The sequence below is a fragment of the Leptonychotes weddellii genome, chromosome 3, assembly GCF_054177405.1.
Source record: "Leptonychotes weddellii isolate Sample4059 chromosome 3, ASM5417740v2, whole genome shotgun sequence".
Taxonomy (NCBI): Eukaryota; Metazoa; Chordata; class Mammalia; order Carnivora; family Phocidae; genus Leptonychotes; species Leptonychotes weddellii.
Genome location: NC_138371.1, coordinates 64,956,557 through 64,971,438, shown reverse-complemented (window position 1 = coordinate 64,971,438; position 14,882 = coordinate 64,956,557). Strand labels below are relative to the sequence as shown.

Sequence of the window (14,882 nt, the reverse complement as noted above, 5' to 3'; positions counted from 1 at the left end):
ATAATGGCTTTCTGTTTTGAAAAGCTGCCTGCTCACATACTGAAAAGGGGAGACATTGGGAGCTTAAATTCAGCTGTTAGTTAATATTCCTGTTGTAACACAAATTTATGTCATTTTAAAGAACATGAACACATTTGCAATTCTTATGCAGATAGATTATACTTAACTATATGGATATAGATCAGAATGATTTTTATAATAGTCAAAGTATATGCAATATATTCTTAAACTACAGTGATTCTCCATATGCAAAGGATTTTAAAACATATATTTTTCTGCTATTTAAACATGTTCTCGATCTTAAAAAAATTCCAGGCAATGTTTCATTTTTACCCTTTCCATAGCCTTCATATGTCCTTATTCATCTTTATTATACCCGGTGCCTAATCTAGTATCTGTCACATAATAGGTGTTTAATAAATATCTGTGGAATGAATGAAGGCCCTGAAAGTTCATTTAGTATTTCTGAGTCCCTTGTCCTTGGCAATATGCTCCTTAAGCAGCCTAGCTTTTTATTTTCCCAAAGTAATAGGCATTTAAGAGTTGGGTAGGATACCCAAGAGCCTGATCGAGAAAAGTCTGGAAGATAATGGAGTTCAGATTACATGCAATTTTGTGGAGTCTGGGTAATAACCAAAGAGAAGGCATTTCCATTTCTTGCCTACTGAACTCTGAGGGAAATAACAAGAGAGATGTGAGTTGAATTGGCAGAGCTCTCACCCCAAGAGAATGTAAGACCCAGAGAAAATGCCAGCGAAGACCAGTTACCTTAGCTCTAGAGATTAACCCGCTCCCTCGATCAGCGACTATGTATGGAGCGCCTACTCTGCCCAGAAAACTGGGGAAGGTGCAAAGGACGCAAAGCCCCTTCCTGATGCTCGCCGAGTTGCGGTGTGCGGTGGGTTTAGACGACACCTACCTCCGCAGAGCAGCCCTTTGTGCCTCACGCAGGAGAAATTGTCGCACTGGCAGTAAGGCCCGTAAATGTCTCCATAGGGAGACAAGTGGCAGGTGCACCGCCCGCAGTAGCAGTCGCCTCTCCCGCTGCACGAGGGGTGATCCGGGGTTTCCTTGCAGGAGTCCGTGCTCAGTGTGTCCTCGCCACACTCGCAGCGAGGACCCATGTGGCCGGGGTTGCAGGCACACACCCCACACTGGAAGGAACCGTTCCCATTGTGGCATTTGGAGCTGTTCACTTGCACCTCTTTCTGACAGGCACAGCTGCATTCCGGACGGACAAGTATTTCTAGGGCGTCCCCCAGCCCCACAGGCTTTATGGTAATGTGCCTGCTTCTTCTCTCACAGTTTGGTATACTCACAGTCACGTTAAATGAAGCCTGGAAAAGAAAATACTAATTATCTTCTTCCATCCACCGAAATGCGTAACAGGAAACCAAGGTGCACGGGGATCAGCTTTGCCAAAAGCTCTTATTAGGGAATTTTTGAAAACCGCTTTTGAAATTCTTGAAAGGAAAAATCCAGCTTCAATGCAACAAGGGAACTTCTGACTTACCTGAATATTTTTTCAGACAATCTGTTGACCCTATACTTACTGTGTCTCCCACCTTCATGTGAGAGCATTTCTTCTGGTGTGGGAAGGGGGCCCCGTTGTTACAGATAGCCGTGAAAGATAGGTTGAGTCCTTCTGTGTCTCCTAACACTTCCAGTTCCACCTCCGACCGCAGTTCCTTTAGTTAGGACAGAAAGAGTTAAAATCTCAACCAAAAAATACAACCAGAAGAATCTGTGAATCCTGTTCATTAAACTACAAAAGAATAAAATGAAATTGGGTCTAAAAGTAATTCACCATACCATCAATCAAGCAAGAAAGCCAGCAAGACAAACACATGCGCACGCTCGCACACACATGCACGCGCACATACATGCACAGATACGTGCCACCTTTTCTTGAGTCTAAGAGGCTATCGGTTATGAAACACACCATTATTTTATGACAGTGACATTCTGACAAAATATCTCATGATCATTCTGTGCAACATATGAATCAATCCTATTAGTCTATCATGGCTTTGAAAATTATCTTATCTGTTCTGAGGGATGTGGCAAATTCTCCAGCCCTGAGTAGCCTTGCTTGGCATCTAAAAGGCATTTTTTTGCTTGTGTCTCGGTAACACAACATAACAACAGCTTCCTTTACTTGTAAGTATCAGCATTTCTTAGGCCCCATAAAGCAGCTGGTTGTTACTTTGCGAGGCACACCGAATCACAATCGTTCCTTCAACAGTGAGTATTTGCTTCATTGATATCAAATTTATACCCTGTTTTGGTACATTGCTGCATATACAACAGTTTTTCATTTCAATATCAAATCATAGTGCAAACTCTAAGAAAATATTTAAAAATGGCAATTACACTCAACATCTCTAACACCAATAGTGTACTTAACAAATCGAGGTGACAACAACATACACAGTTAGGGCCGATTTTATATTTTTGCAGGCAATGAATACTACGTTGTGACTTCTACCCAGCATTTATAAGACACCATTAATCACAAAACATATCCCAACTTTAGAGATGTTAAATGTGGGAGAAACTGTTCCTCGAAATCAATATTGGAATTTATTATGTACCTATTGTACATTTAATGTAGAGTCAGGTCTGGGGAATGAGTGTAAGATGGGATTTCTGCCCTCAAGATGATTCTCATTTTGCTGGGGAAAAAAAAAAAAAAACCCAAGATGGAACCAAGTAAAGCGGTTAACATGCAAGTCAATCAAAGTACCATTAAGTTTAAAAAAAATCATGTCATATAGTTGCAGGTTTGGGACAGTTCAGAAAAGAGTGGTCAGTGAAGGCTGAAGTATTAGAAGTCCTTAATGGCTATGTTGGATGTGGATGTGTGGACAGGACGACAATGGTGTCTCAGGGGAGGGGACCAGGAGAGAGAAAGCTCAGTGCCAGGAGTGTATAGAATGGGGACAAATGGGACTCAGACTCAGCCCAGACTCCTGCTGTCCTGGGAGATACCAGACAGCAAAGAGACTTGAGGTTTAGAGAGATGACTTAAGACCTGTGGGAAATAATATTCCTTATAGCTTTAAAGCAGGGGACCGATCCGCTGAAAATATAGCTGCAGGGAAGTTGTCTGGGAGATGTGTGCAGGACAGACTTAATGTCTGTCAGACTTACACGGGAGGGGGCAGGGAGACTGGAGTCAAGAAAGCTGAGATGTTGTACAAGGATCGGGACCCCATTGGTAAATGTGATGACGTAGATTGAAGAGAGAAAGACTAGATGTGAAACATATAGGTTATGACAGAGTGGAGATAAAGACAAAGTTTTCCAGGGGGAAGAATGTCAGGGAAGGAGGAAGAAAGAGCTATTTGTTATGGGGAAATCTAGTGTTATCATGTAGACTTCCTCTGTTCCTCTTTCTTTTGCAAAATAAAAGTCTACATTTGGAGGACAAAACAAAACTATGAAAAATAAAAACAATAAAACAGAATAAAAATAAATTGTAAAACATTATGAGTTAAGTAATACTTCAGCTCATCTAAGAAGATTTGAGTCCCTATACTCCTGGAATTTTAAAAGCATATTCAGCCTCAAATTTTCCTTAAGTATAATTTTGCCAACTGCCTAGTAAGATGACCCTGTCTTCCTCCAAATTCTAAGTTGCTGACTGTAAATTCTAAGTCATTCTTCTTCCCTACTTTTATATTTGCCCCATATGGTCACTCCTTCAGAAGATGGACGTAAGGCTGATTCTTCAGAATACGGTCTTCATCAGCGATTGGAGTGTCATTTCTCAGTCACAAAGATTATTTCTATCATGTATTAAAATTTACTCTTTAAATCTGTTTCATTTCAACTAGTTACATTATAAGCTTATTCATCCAGAAAATATTTATTGACTGTCCATGATGTGCCAGACACTGTTCTAGGGGCTTGGGAAGCAAAACCCACTAAAATAGCTGACCTTTTGTAGTTTATATTCCAGTGTGGGAAGTCAGAGAGGAAACAACATAATACATAAGAAAATTATGTAGCATGCTAGAAGGTGATAAGTGCTATGCAAAACATTAGGGTGGGATAATGAAGATTAAGAGAGTGTGTGTAGGGGGTGTACTCTGCAATTTTTAAAAAAGTAGTTAGAGTAGGATTCAGTAAGAAGGTGACATTTCAAGGAAGTGAGGAATCAGATAGCATGTAGATATCTGTCAAAAGAGTGTCCCAGGAAAGGGGTACGGTCAGTGCAAAGGCCCTGAGGCAGGAGTCTGGCTTGCTCTGGAAACAGAATAGCAAGGAGGCCAGAGTTGCTGTACTGGATCAACTCTCTGATGGAGTAATAGGAGGTGAAGTCACAGAGGTAATGGGGTGGAGGAGAACAAATCTGGTAGGGTCCTAGTAGGTGGTTTTAAAGAATGTGGCATTTACTCTATGTAAAATGAGAAAACAATTAGGGTTATCTATAGAAGAGTGTTACGACCTTAATATTTTTAAAGGAAAATTCTAGTTTGTTTTTGGTTTTGTTTTTGTTTTTTTTGAAAACAGAATGTAGGAAACCAAAGGTGGAAATGAGAAATAGCATTTAGGAGGCATTTGCAATCGTTCAGGTGAGAGAAGGTGGTGGCTCCGGTCAGGATGAAGGCAGTGGTTCTGGGTTAAATTCTAAATAATTTTGAAGATAGAGCCAGCAAGATTTTCTGTTGGATTAAATGTTCAGGATAAGAGAAAGAGGAGAGTCAAAGATCATTTTAAGCTTTTTGACCCTAGCAACATGAAGGATGGGATTGAGAAGGAGAAAACTATTGGTGAATTATGTTTAGGAGAGTTCAGGTTACCTTCCTAAATTGCCAACTAACATATCAACTGACCCCTAGACATCTGCACTTTGATGTCTCCTAGAGAAGTATATATAGCATGGTTATTGGGCAGCATTGAGGGTCCTCCTGAGGTTCATGATTATGAATTTAAAGTGAGACTGGTTAGCACAATTGTATGTTTTTCCCCTTCCTGTTCAGCTGTGCAGGGTGAATGGACAGTTGGGATTAACCAGGACCATGATTGGCCAAGCAACCTCAGTGGAGAACTGAACTGAAAAGGAACTGAAAAGAGAAGGTAGAGTCACTTGAATTAAAAAAAAGAGAGAGAGAGAGAGAGGGTAGGGTCAACTAATTGGAGATCCTGATGGGTTGGAAGAAATACTAGGGGAACTAGCAGGAGTGAGCTGAAAAGGAAGGAAGTGGTGAGTGGGGAATGGGTTGCATGAAGCTGAGATTATAGAGGAGTCTATTAGCAATGACAAAGTTTAAGGTATGACAAAAGAGGAGGACAAGATCATTTTAGAAGCAGAGTTCAAGAAACAGAGGCCAGGGTACAGGAAGGAATATATGTACACTGAAACTGAAATCATCAGGAGGTGAAGCAGGAGTAATGTTAGAGACGGTGGCTTGGTGAGTCAGGAGTAAAAGGAGAAATGAGGGATATGACCCGCAAGTCTGTAGATTTGAAATTCGGAAAAGTGGGTGACATAATCTGACTAAAATAAGGGACATTTCAACATTGATATAATTGGAATATCATATTGTAGATTTTGCCAGGAATATTTTAATGTGAATTTCCCAAAGAAAGAGCATAAATGTTTATTTGTATATTTCATCGTTTACTGAGCATCTACTATGAACCCGGCAAAACAAAACAAACCACGTCACTTCCCTTCTGGAGCTTAAATACTAATAGGGGAGCGTATCCTTGGGAGCACTGATATTTCAGTAGCTTTTATTACATGTTTAAGGAAGGAAGAAAATTAGCGAATGATGGTCAAACGAATACACATCTGGTATTTAAGGGTTTTTATGTTGATATGACACTGAACTGAAGTTCAGTGTCATAATTATAAACACAAATTGTCTACCTCTGCCCCACTAGAAGTTAGTCAGAAGTATTTTCTCTCAATCTATTCTTTTTCTTTTCTTTTTATGGACTAGAAAGAAACCCAGTCAACGGATCCCCATATTTTATTTTTTATTTTATGTATAATTTTTTTATTATTTTCAATTTTTTTAAAGATTTTATTTATTTATTTGACAGAGCGAGAGAGAGAGAGAGAGAGCACAAGCAGAGGGAACGGCAGGCAAAGGGAGAAGGAGAAGCAGGCTCCTGGAGGAGCAGAGAGACCGATGTGGGGCTCCATTCCAGGAGCCCAGGATCATGACTTGAGCTGAAGGCAGTCGCTTAACCAGCTGAGCCACCCAGGTGCCCCTATTCTATTCTATAGAGGGGTGGGGCAACGGGAGAGAGAGAGAGAATCCCAAGCAGCTTCCTCACCCGGCGTGGGGCCAGACATGGGACTTGATCTCACAACCCCAAGATCATGACTTGAGCTGAGATCAAGAGTTGGTCACTTAACTGATTGAGCCTCCCAGGTGCCCCTGGATCCCCATAGTTTTAAAGTCCTTTTAGAATACATTTAAAAATAACTGAATAGAAAAATAATTTGAACTAGTGCCAAGATCTATTACACACTTCCTTCAGTGAATCATGACATTATAATAATAACTCCAGAGCAAGATTATATAGTATAAGCATAATGGAGACTTCTTTATATTTTTGGACAGTAAAATAAGGACATGAGATTCACTTCAAATGTGTGATGCCTTGATTCTACCGCCCTGTAAGTTATGTGGGTGATTTGGGACCGCAAAGTGAGACAGAAATCCTGATGCAGTAAGCAGGAGCATGGAAGGGGCTGGTCAAACAAGAGGGAGAAATGTTTTTGATGTTTACAGTTTTCTAATTTGCTGAATTCCTTTGAAGATGTTAGTGGCCAATGCTTCTGAGAGCGCTGGGTTAAAGAAAATTGAGTGTGTTCTAATGCAGTGGAGGATTGCTGTGTGATTTTATCTGATTCTACACATTAAAACTTTAATTACCGCATAAGAGGGAGGATGGTTTTTATAGTATTTTGTTGACAAGCTTTCCTGTCTGGAAGAATTTCAAGCATGAGCTAATGTGGTAGTTAATTTTTGATGTGAGCTAAGAAAACTGAAGTTTCTGAGGATATAAGTTCAAAAAACCCCTCATCCTATAGTTTTAATGGACACATCTGTTATTTGATTCCCTGAGGAAATGTATATGAGAAGAAACACCTTGTTTTTCCCCCTTAAAATGAGTTTCAAAACTGGTGGGGTGTTGTCAAAATCACTGGGGAGTATTTTTTCAAAATGTGTGGCTCTTCCTTCCCTTAAAGTTCTCCTAAGATGTCTGAGAGGAATCTGGATACACCTATTTTTAAAAGCTTCCCAGAAGATTCTGAAATGTCATTTAGTTAAGGACCACTGGCTCAGTATATGCTTGATATTGGCATATAGTGCATGTAAGTCATTTATTTGTAATTTTAAAACATCCAAAATTAGAATTTTATTTATTTGTCATTATGTAACTGCTGCTTAGAATAACTATTAGGGCTTTACTGCTTTATAAAAATTTACTTTTTTCATTTCTGTCCTAACTTAAGCTTCATTTTCATCTTTGTGTGTGTGCATATGCGTGCGTGTGTGTATTTTTTCTTTGTAAGTTAAGGCAAAAAAGGAAAATGGAACTTAGGAAACAAAATAAAAAAAGAATTGGTAACTGGCCATCTACCATTGATTAAGTTATGAAATGGGGGCAAAGCAAGAGAACATAGCAACCCTATAGCTGTGTATTTTATTTTAAGGGAGGAATGCTGTCCTCTGGTACTAATTTACAAACTCAAGGCAAAAAAAAATTATGTCTATGTGTATATATATATATATGTATATATGTCTCTCTCTATATGTATATATCCATAAAAATGAAAAATTCCTTGGTTCTCAAAAGCAGAGAATCTACAAAGAGGTACTCCTGATATGCTTTGGTGTCTTTTTTCTCTTTGAGTTATGAGGTAATCTTATTAAGCCTGTGGAGTTAGTTCTCCACATAGTTCTGTTACTCACTGGTATTTTATTTTATTTTATTTATTTATTTATTTTTAAGATTTATTTATTTATTTGACAGAGAGAGACACAGTGAGAGAGGGAACACAAGCAGGGGGAGTGGGAGAGGGAGAAGGAGGCTTTCCGCAGAACAGGGAGCCCTATGCGGGGCTCGATTCCAGGACCCTGGGGTCATGACCTGAGCCGAAGGCAGCCGCTTAACTGACTGAGCCACCCAGGCGCCCCTTCTGTTACTCACTGGTATTTTAAACTTAATTTTTTTTCAGGCAGAGAAGAGGGGAGCTTAATTGTAAGGTTCATGGAGCCTGTTCAATAGAATTAAAATTTTGCTATTGGTTATTATTATAAAAATCACTTCAACTTTATGATCAGGTTATGATTTTTCTACCTTGGGCCTCACCTTTCAGGAAGAATATCTGCAAATAAGGAGAACAAAATTGATATTTTGGCTGCATTAGTGCAGAGAGATTGTCTTTGGATAAGTACTCTCTCCACTAACAAATCCTAGTGCATTTAACTGCCTAAAACACATCTTAGTTTTTGAATACCACCGAAATGCAAAAAAAACCACCAAGAAGCCAACTGTAAAATATCATACTTCGTAAGCCGAGATGATCAGCTGGAGAATGTTTCCAGAGTCCTTCTGAAGTAGCCCTACTGTAGCTCCAGGAATGAGTTTTGCATAATTCTGTAAACAAAAAAGAATAAGTCAATCTGCTCCCTGTAATCAAGAAAAGTTAAGTGTGGATTTCAGCCTGCTGGTTGAGATCACTTCTATTTAACTGGCTGGGGGAAACAGGATCCTGGTAATAAACCGTGGCCCTGCCTGGGGCTCCTTCCTGTGCCCAAGTGGGAAGTGGACTGGTCCGAGTTGCCACTGGGGACATCAAGTATGTGTGGTTGCCTTAGTCTAGAGCTGTGATTTATATCACAACTGGAGTCAAGTCTCAAATAATAATAATAGCACTTATATACCGTCTTCCATTTGCAGAGCATCCTTTGTCCAAAAAATTCTGAGCATACTACCAGGAGCTATCTTCTCTTTTTTGTAATGGTTACAGAAACCCAGGTCCCACATTGGCCCCTCTCTGCCATCAGGTTCCTCTGCAAGTCATTCAGCCCAGGGGTCTCAGTTGTCAATCGCTTGGAGAAAAGGAGTGAGTTGTTTGGATGCTTGCCATTAACCCCCTTTCCTAGTGGTAATGAGCACTCGTTTAGGGACGTCACCATGGTGCTGGGGTTGATTAGAATTGATTTCCACTCATCACGATGGAGTCAGTCAGAACCTATCTCTAAACCATCTGCATTCTCCACTTATCTCCTTTTCCGAGATGTCATTCCCACCTGCAGAGAACTCACGTTAGTTCAGCAGCACTCCAGGTATGAAGCATGACCAGGGAATGAGGCATTGCAAAGAAGGGAATTTTCCAGACTGCTGAAAATTACCCCTCCCTTAAGTTTTATGTTTTAAAACTTATTTTGAAATGAAGTTTTCTTAAGTGTACGGTACATACCTCTGTCTTCTTAAATAAAGATTCCCAAGCATACTTGGATTGTTTTCTTGAAGAAACAGTCATACTTATCAATATTAACTATAGCTCTATAATCATCAAAGACTTCTAAAATCCATGGGTAGGTCACATTCATACCAAGTGGACCCCAACTGCTATGCTTTTGCTTCTTTTATTTGTTTTTAAAGAGTTTCTATCTTCTCCTTGTTAAGCTGTAAGGTATCACTCATCTACCAATTTTCTCATTCATTCATTTATTGTTGCATTCAACACCTATTAAGCAGGCTTCGTATGCTCTGCTACGTCAAGAAGAGACCATCACTCTTTTTTGTCAGCTGTGGTCTTCTGAGTTGCTGTGTGTCGTGAAATCAGATGACTGAATTTATTAAACTGACATGTAGAAAGAGAAATAAGTTTTGAGTGAAGGATTTAGAGTACCTCCTCTGGTTCAAACATAATGATATTCTGTCTTATTCCCAAGAAGATTTAAGTAGCTTAGGAGATATACAAAACTAAGTTAGAATTATAGTAATTATTGATTATAATCGTGATACTAGATAAATAGATCAGGTCAAGGGGAGCCAAGGAGAGGAACAAGTGAAGCCAGGGTGACATTAGAACACCAACATGTTCTAGGAGGTCCCGGACACTTGCTAGAGGTGGGTACCTGGGGTAAGTCCAAGGTTTCTACAACTCTCGTATGGAAAAATGGGTGCTGCTTTTAATTGGTGGGTTTTGTAATATTCCACTTATTTCAGTGTTTAAGTTTGAAGTTGATGGAAATCTGAACTCTTACAAGTGTCAGCTGTCACTCTGCCTTGACACTGCATTTGATTTTTGAAGGGGTCATGGACAGTAATCCAAGTAGCATTCCTCCCATTACCCGGTGCCCCACATCACCACCTATGGAAGGTGGGCCCCACTCTGTTTCCCTGAGTCAGGTAGAACTTGTCAAATATGAGGAAGGCACCGGTTCATTGACTTACCTTTTCAAATAAACACATGTCAAAAGGGCCGTGAAGCATGAGACCTGTGGTTAACAGCGAATACTTAAATAGGAACTTGAATCTCACTCAAGTGGAGCTGGAATGTATGTAAATTTGACTGGTCCCAAAGGAGAAGGCAAAGGCAAACTTTAAAGCTTGATGAAGAAAGGTTTGGATCTTTTTGAAGAAGAATTTCATGGCTCTTAGCTTTGCATGAAACTGCTAGCCTTGAAAAATGTCCTGGTTTTTCCAAGGCCAAGGTATAAGGGGTACTTTCCACAAGCACTAGTTCAAGTGGCCTCTGAATTTTGGGTTAATTCTTGGTTAACACAGCCAAATCCATCTACTTCCTAGAGCATAATTATGATCCTGCATGTGGTATAACATTTGGCATTTGGCTATCAGAACAAGTGGTTTAACATTAATCGCCTTTGCTGATTGCTGCTAGAGTGAGGGTATAAAGGAGTTGGCAGCTAGGAGCAGTACCCTGTGATAACTCTGACAATTGTGTAGAGGAAAACTATTAATTAATTTCTGGATGCTGATTTCTCCCCAAAGCATTGCAAATAATTAACTAAAAACATGGACAATTTGGCTTCCTGATCTAACACTGTAAAAAATTATGCTTTAAGTCTTGTAGTATTATGATTACTGTAAATATCATGTGTCAAATGCCTTTCTTTCATTAAAGCCCTAAAGTGCTATTATAAATTGTCCTGATTAAACATGTTTAATGTTAGAAAAAGGATGATTTTGCATGCCTGGATGTGATAAATTATAGCACCGCGACTGTAAAAGATAACTCTTGGATATTAGAAATGGTGAACTCTAAAAACACAATGTTTCATGAGCTGATTAGAAATGCCAACTCCTTGGGCTTGAATTTCTTAGGCTTGAATTCCCTGTTACCTGCCCATGGATTATCCTAATTATGGATTTTTCTCCCTCTCCTGCCACCATGCCACCCAGGAGTTCCCACGGTTGCTTTTCTCACTCATGTTTGCAAAGTCAGCTTTTTTTGATTGCCTTAGTTTTCTTAACTTCCTTCATCAAAACCTATTTATTTCCTCACTATGCTCCCATCTCAAAAAAGATTTCTTATTTGTCCAACAGTTCTCATTTCCTCCTTAGAAATTTCCTGCTTGTTAAGGAAGGAGGATAAGAAGAGGACAGGGGGTCATTTAGTTGGCAGGCAACAAAGGCTAGAGAGGAAAGTGCCTGAGTTCACACCTGCGCTCTGGGCTCCTCTCAGGGAATGTCTCCAAGGTCAGGGCCTCTTGGTGTCTGGCTGTTAGAACCAGCTGTCAGGTGTCTCCTCCGGCTTGGTTGAGGGCAGAGGGACCTGCAGAGGCACCTGCCACCTCAGCTATCCACACACAGACTACTGGTTGGCTTTTACTTCAGAGTGACTCAGACTAAGGACCGTGGCAGATATTTGGCTGCTTTTGGTGCTAGAAGGGACATTCCCGAGGTAACCTGCATTCTTGCTTTGACTGCACTTCCTGTTGGGTTCACTCATCTCCAGGTTTAGGCTCTGCGACATGGTTCAGTATTAACTGTATCCTTGCTGGACATCTTGATTGGGTTTCTGCCTTAGATGGTAACTCTCCTGGATCCTTCTGTCCTACTGTTCTGACATTTCTGCTGTGGTCTCAAAGACTCTTCACCACCTGAGACTCAGTAGCCACCATTTTATACAGACCAGGCTACTCATGCCCCTCATCAGAGGCCTGAGAGGTTGACTTGCCATATATCTGCTAGGAGCATTTTAACAAAGAATTTGTAAAACCAACCTACTGCTTCTCTTTAGGCTCTATGCTTGCTTAACTCTTTCTGTGAAGCTTCATTAATATGGAGGGACCATTTATTTCAATATTATATTATTAATCAACATCAGTATTTCTGGTCTTCAACTGTATTACTAAATGTTTTTTGTTTGCTAAAATACATTAGTCAAAGTTTGGCTTGTATAGATTGAGAACCTATGATGTTATATAATATGTCCACAAATATTTTCTCTAATATCTCACCATATAGATACATATGTGTAGTCATTACCTTGTATATCTTCAATAGTCACTCCTATTTGTCCATTTTCTCTCTTTTCTTTCTTTAATGGCAGTATAACACACATGCAGGGCATACAAGTAATAAGTATACAGTTCAATGAATATTTAAATAGTAAACAAGCAAGTATAATCACACCAAGATCAAAAAATAGAGCATAATCAGCTCCCTGAAATCTTCCCTTGTACTGCTTCCCAGTCATTACCCTCCCTTAAAAGACTAAACACTGTTCTGACTTTTATTACTATAGAAGTCAGGGGAGATAACTTCATTGCCCTAAGGATAACAAGAAGGGCTTAAGTAGGACACAAAAGCACTAGCTATATAAAGGAAAGGATTGATAAATAGGACTTAAAAGTAGGGATTTCTGTTTTGAAAAGATGCCTTTAAGAAAGTGAAGAGGAGCCCTTGAGTGGGAGATAATATCTGTAATACATGCATCTGATTTGGCACCAGAATATCTAAACAACTCCTACATATCGACAAGGAAAAGACATCTGGAAAAAAAAAATGGATATTCAAGTTGCAAAAGAGTATGGCAAAAGTGTTCAGCATCATTAATCATTAGAGAAATAGAAATTAAAGCCACAATGAGGTGCCAGTGTGCACCCGCTAGAATGGCTAAACTGTGAAAGAACTGACGATGTTCTCAAGTACTTGCAGGGGGCGTCTACACTGGGACGATATAATCACTTTCAAATGGAAAGGCTACATCTTGAAAGAAACGTACCAAGTGGCAAAAGCATAGAAGCAAAAATTTTTTGTCCTGGGGGACTGTATTGTGCTATTTATCTGGTCAAAGGAAAACAGCTCTTTGCTGGTGATGCCTTGCTTTTGTTGAGCGGTGTGCTTCTTCCAGAGCTAGGGGCGGGCTGGGTTTGCTGAAATAAGTCCTTCTTCTGAAGGCAATCAGAAGGCTTTCTTCCCCTGAGGTCTTTCATTCTTGTGGGATTTTATTCTGCTGGTTCTCCTGTTCATTATCAGTAAATGCAGGACTCCCAGTATTATGCAAAAGTTTACCCCCAGGCTTGACTGTGTTACTAGGACACCCAAGATTCCAAAAAGAATATGTAATTGTTTCTGGCACAAGGTAGCATGAATGTCTGTCTCTGGGTTGCATGATATCTGCTTTGCCTTCAGGCTTTCAATTGTCAGCATTCCACAGTCAGGCAGTCAGCAAAGGGAGTGTGCTAATTAGATCAGGTGCTTGATCTTGAAGTCTGCACCAGCTATGACTAGGTAGTCGGCTTCAGAACTTTTGAGGCTACCTGTCTTTCTCCCAGGCTGCCCTGGAATGTAATTATCTTGTCAGCCAAGGAGCTATAGTGCACAGCTGAACGAGTGCTCGGCGGCAGTGACAGAGTGATAAGGGAAGACGAATGGACCCACCGTGCATGACCATTCTGAGACAAACAAATGCACACAGAGGCACTGGAGAACAGAGACTTAGAGAACAAAGAGGCTACACTGACTATTTGTTGCTGAGGAGACTTCAGATCTTCCCTTAATAAGGTTACCCAGCTTTTTGAGAGGAATTGAAGAACTTTGTTGGCAAATGCAAGTCCCAAAGCTTTAGAAAGCTCTTTTAAAATGGGGAGTGATGTTGGGTTCAGTAGCAACTTATGTGCTTTGCAGACCAAACGGCAGGTAATAAAATTTCAAAAGATGACGAGTAGGAGCACGAGGAAGGGGACCAACAAAGAGAAAACAGGGGTATATACACCAGGACTGCTAAGGCGCTATCAGCCCTTGCTACTGCAAGTGTGGTGGGGGGATGAGTAGCAGCAGTAGCGTCTGGAAAATTGTGAGAAAGGGAAAAATTCGTTTTTAATTTTTTGAGGACTCTCCATGCGGTCTTCCATAGTGGCTGAATCAATTTACATTTCCACCAACAGTGCGGGAGGGTTCCCTTTTCTCCGTATCCTCACCAACACTTGTTACTTCTTGTCTTTTCGATGATAGCCATTTAACAGGTGTCAGGTGATATCTCACTGTGGTTTTGATTTGCTTTTTTCTGATGATGAGTGATGCTGAGCATCTTTTCATGTGCCTGTTGGCCCTCTGCCTGTCTTCTTTGGAAAAAAGTCTACTCAGGCCCTCTGGCCATTTTTTAAAAATTGGATTGTTTAGGGTTTTTTGTTTTGCTATTGACTTGTATGAATTGTCTCTGTATTTTGGATATTAATCCCTTATTGGTTATATGATTTGCAAATATTTTCTCTCGTTCAGTAGGTTGCCTTTTCATTTTGTCGATCATTTCCTTTTTTTGTCAGAAGCTTTTTAGTTTGATGTAGTTCCACTTGCTCAATTTTGCTTTTGTTTGTGGCCTTTGCTTTTGGAGTCAGATCCAAAAAATCACTGCCAAGACCAACATC

The 14,882-nt window shown here is 40.1% G+C and overlaps 1 protein-coding gene across 11 annotated transcripts in view; it reads right to left on the bottom strand.

The window, feature by feature from the left end:
• The window catches only part of ITGB6 (integrin subunit beta 6), a 127,700-nt gene that overhangs the window by 26,495 nt on the left and 86,323 nt on the right, over window positions 1–14,882 (bottom strand). For all 11 annotated transcript variants that reach the window (XM_081814332.1, XM_081814331.1, XM_081814330.1 and 8 more), the window contains 3 exons: window positions 8,542–8,631; window positions 1,554–1,688; window positions 920–1,337 (listed from right to left, as the gene is read on the bottom strand). In XM_081814332.1, the coding sequence (XP_081670458.1) occupies window positions 920–1,337; window positions 1,554–1,688; window positions 8,542–8,631 (643 nt within the window). The remainder of the gene's footprint in view (window positions 1–919; window positions 1,338–1,553; window positions 1,689–8,541; window positions 8,632–14,882) is intronic.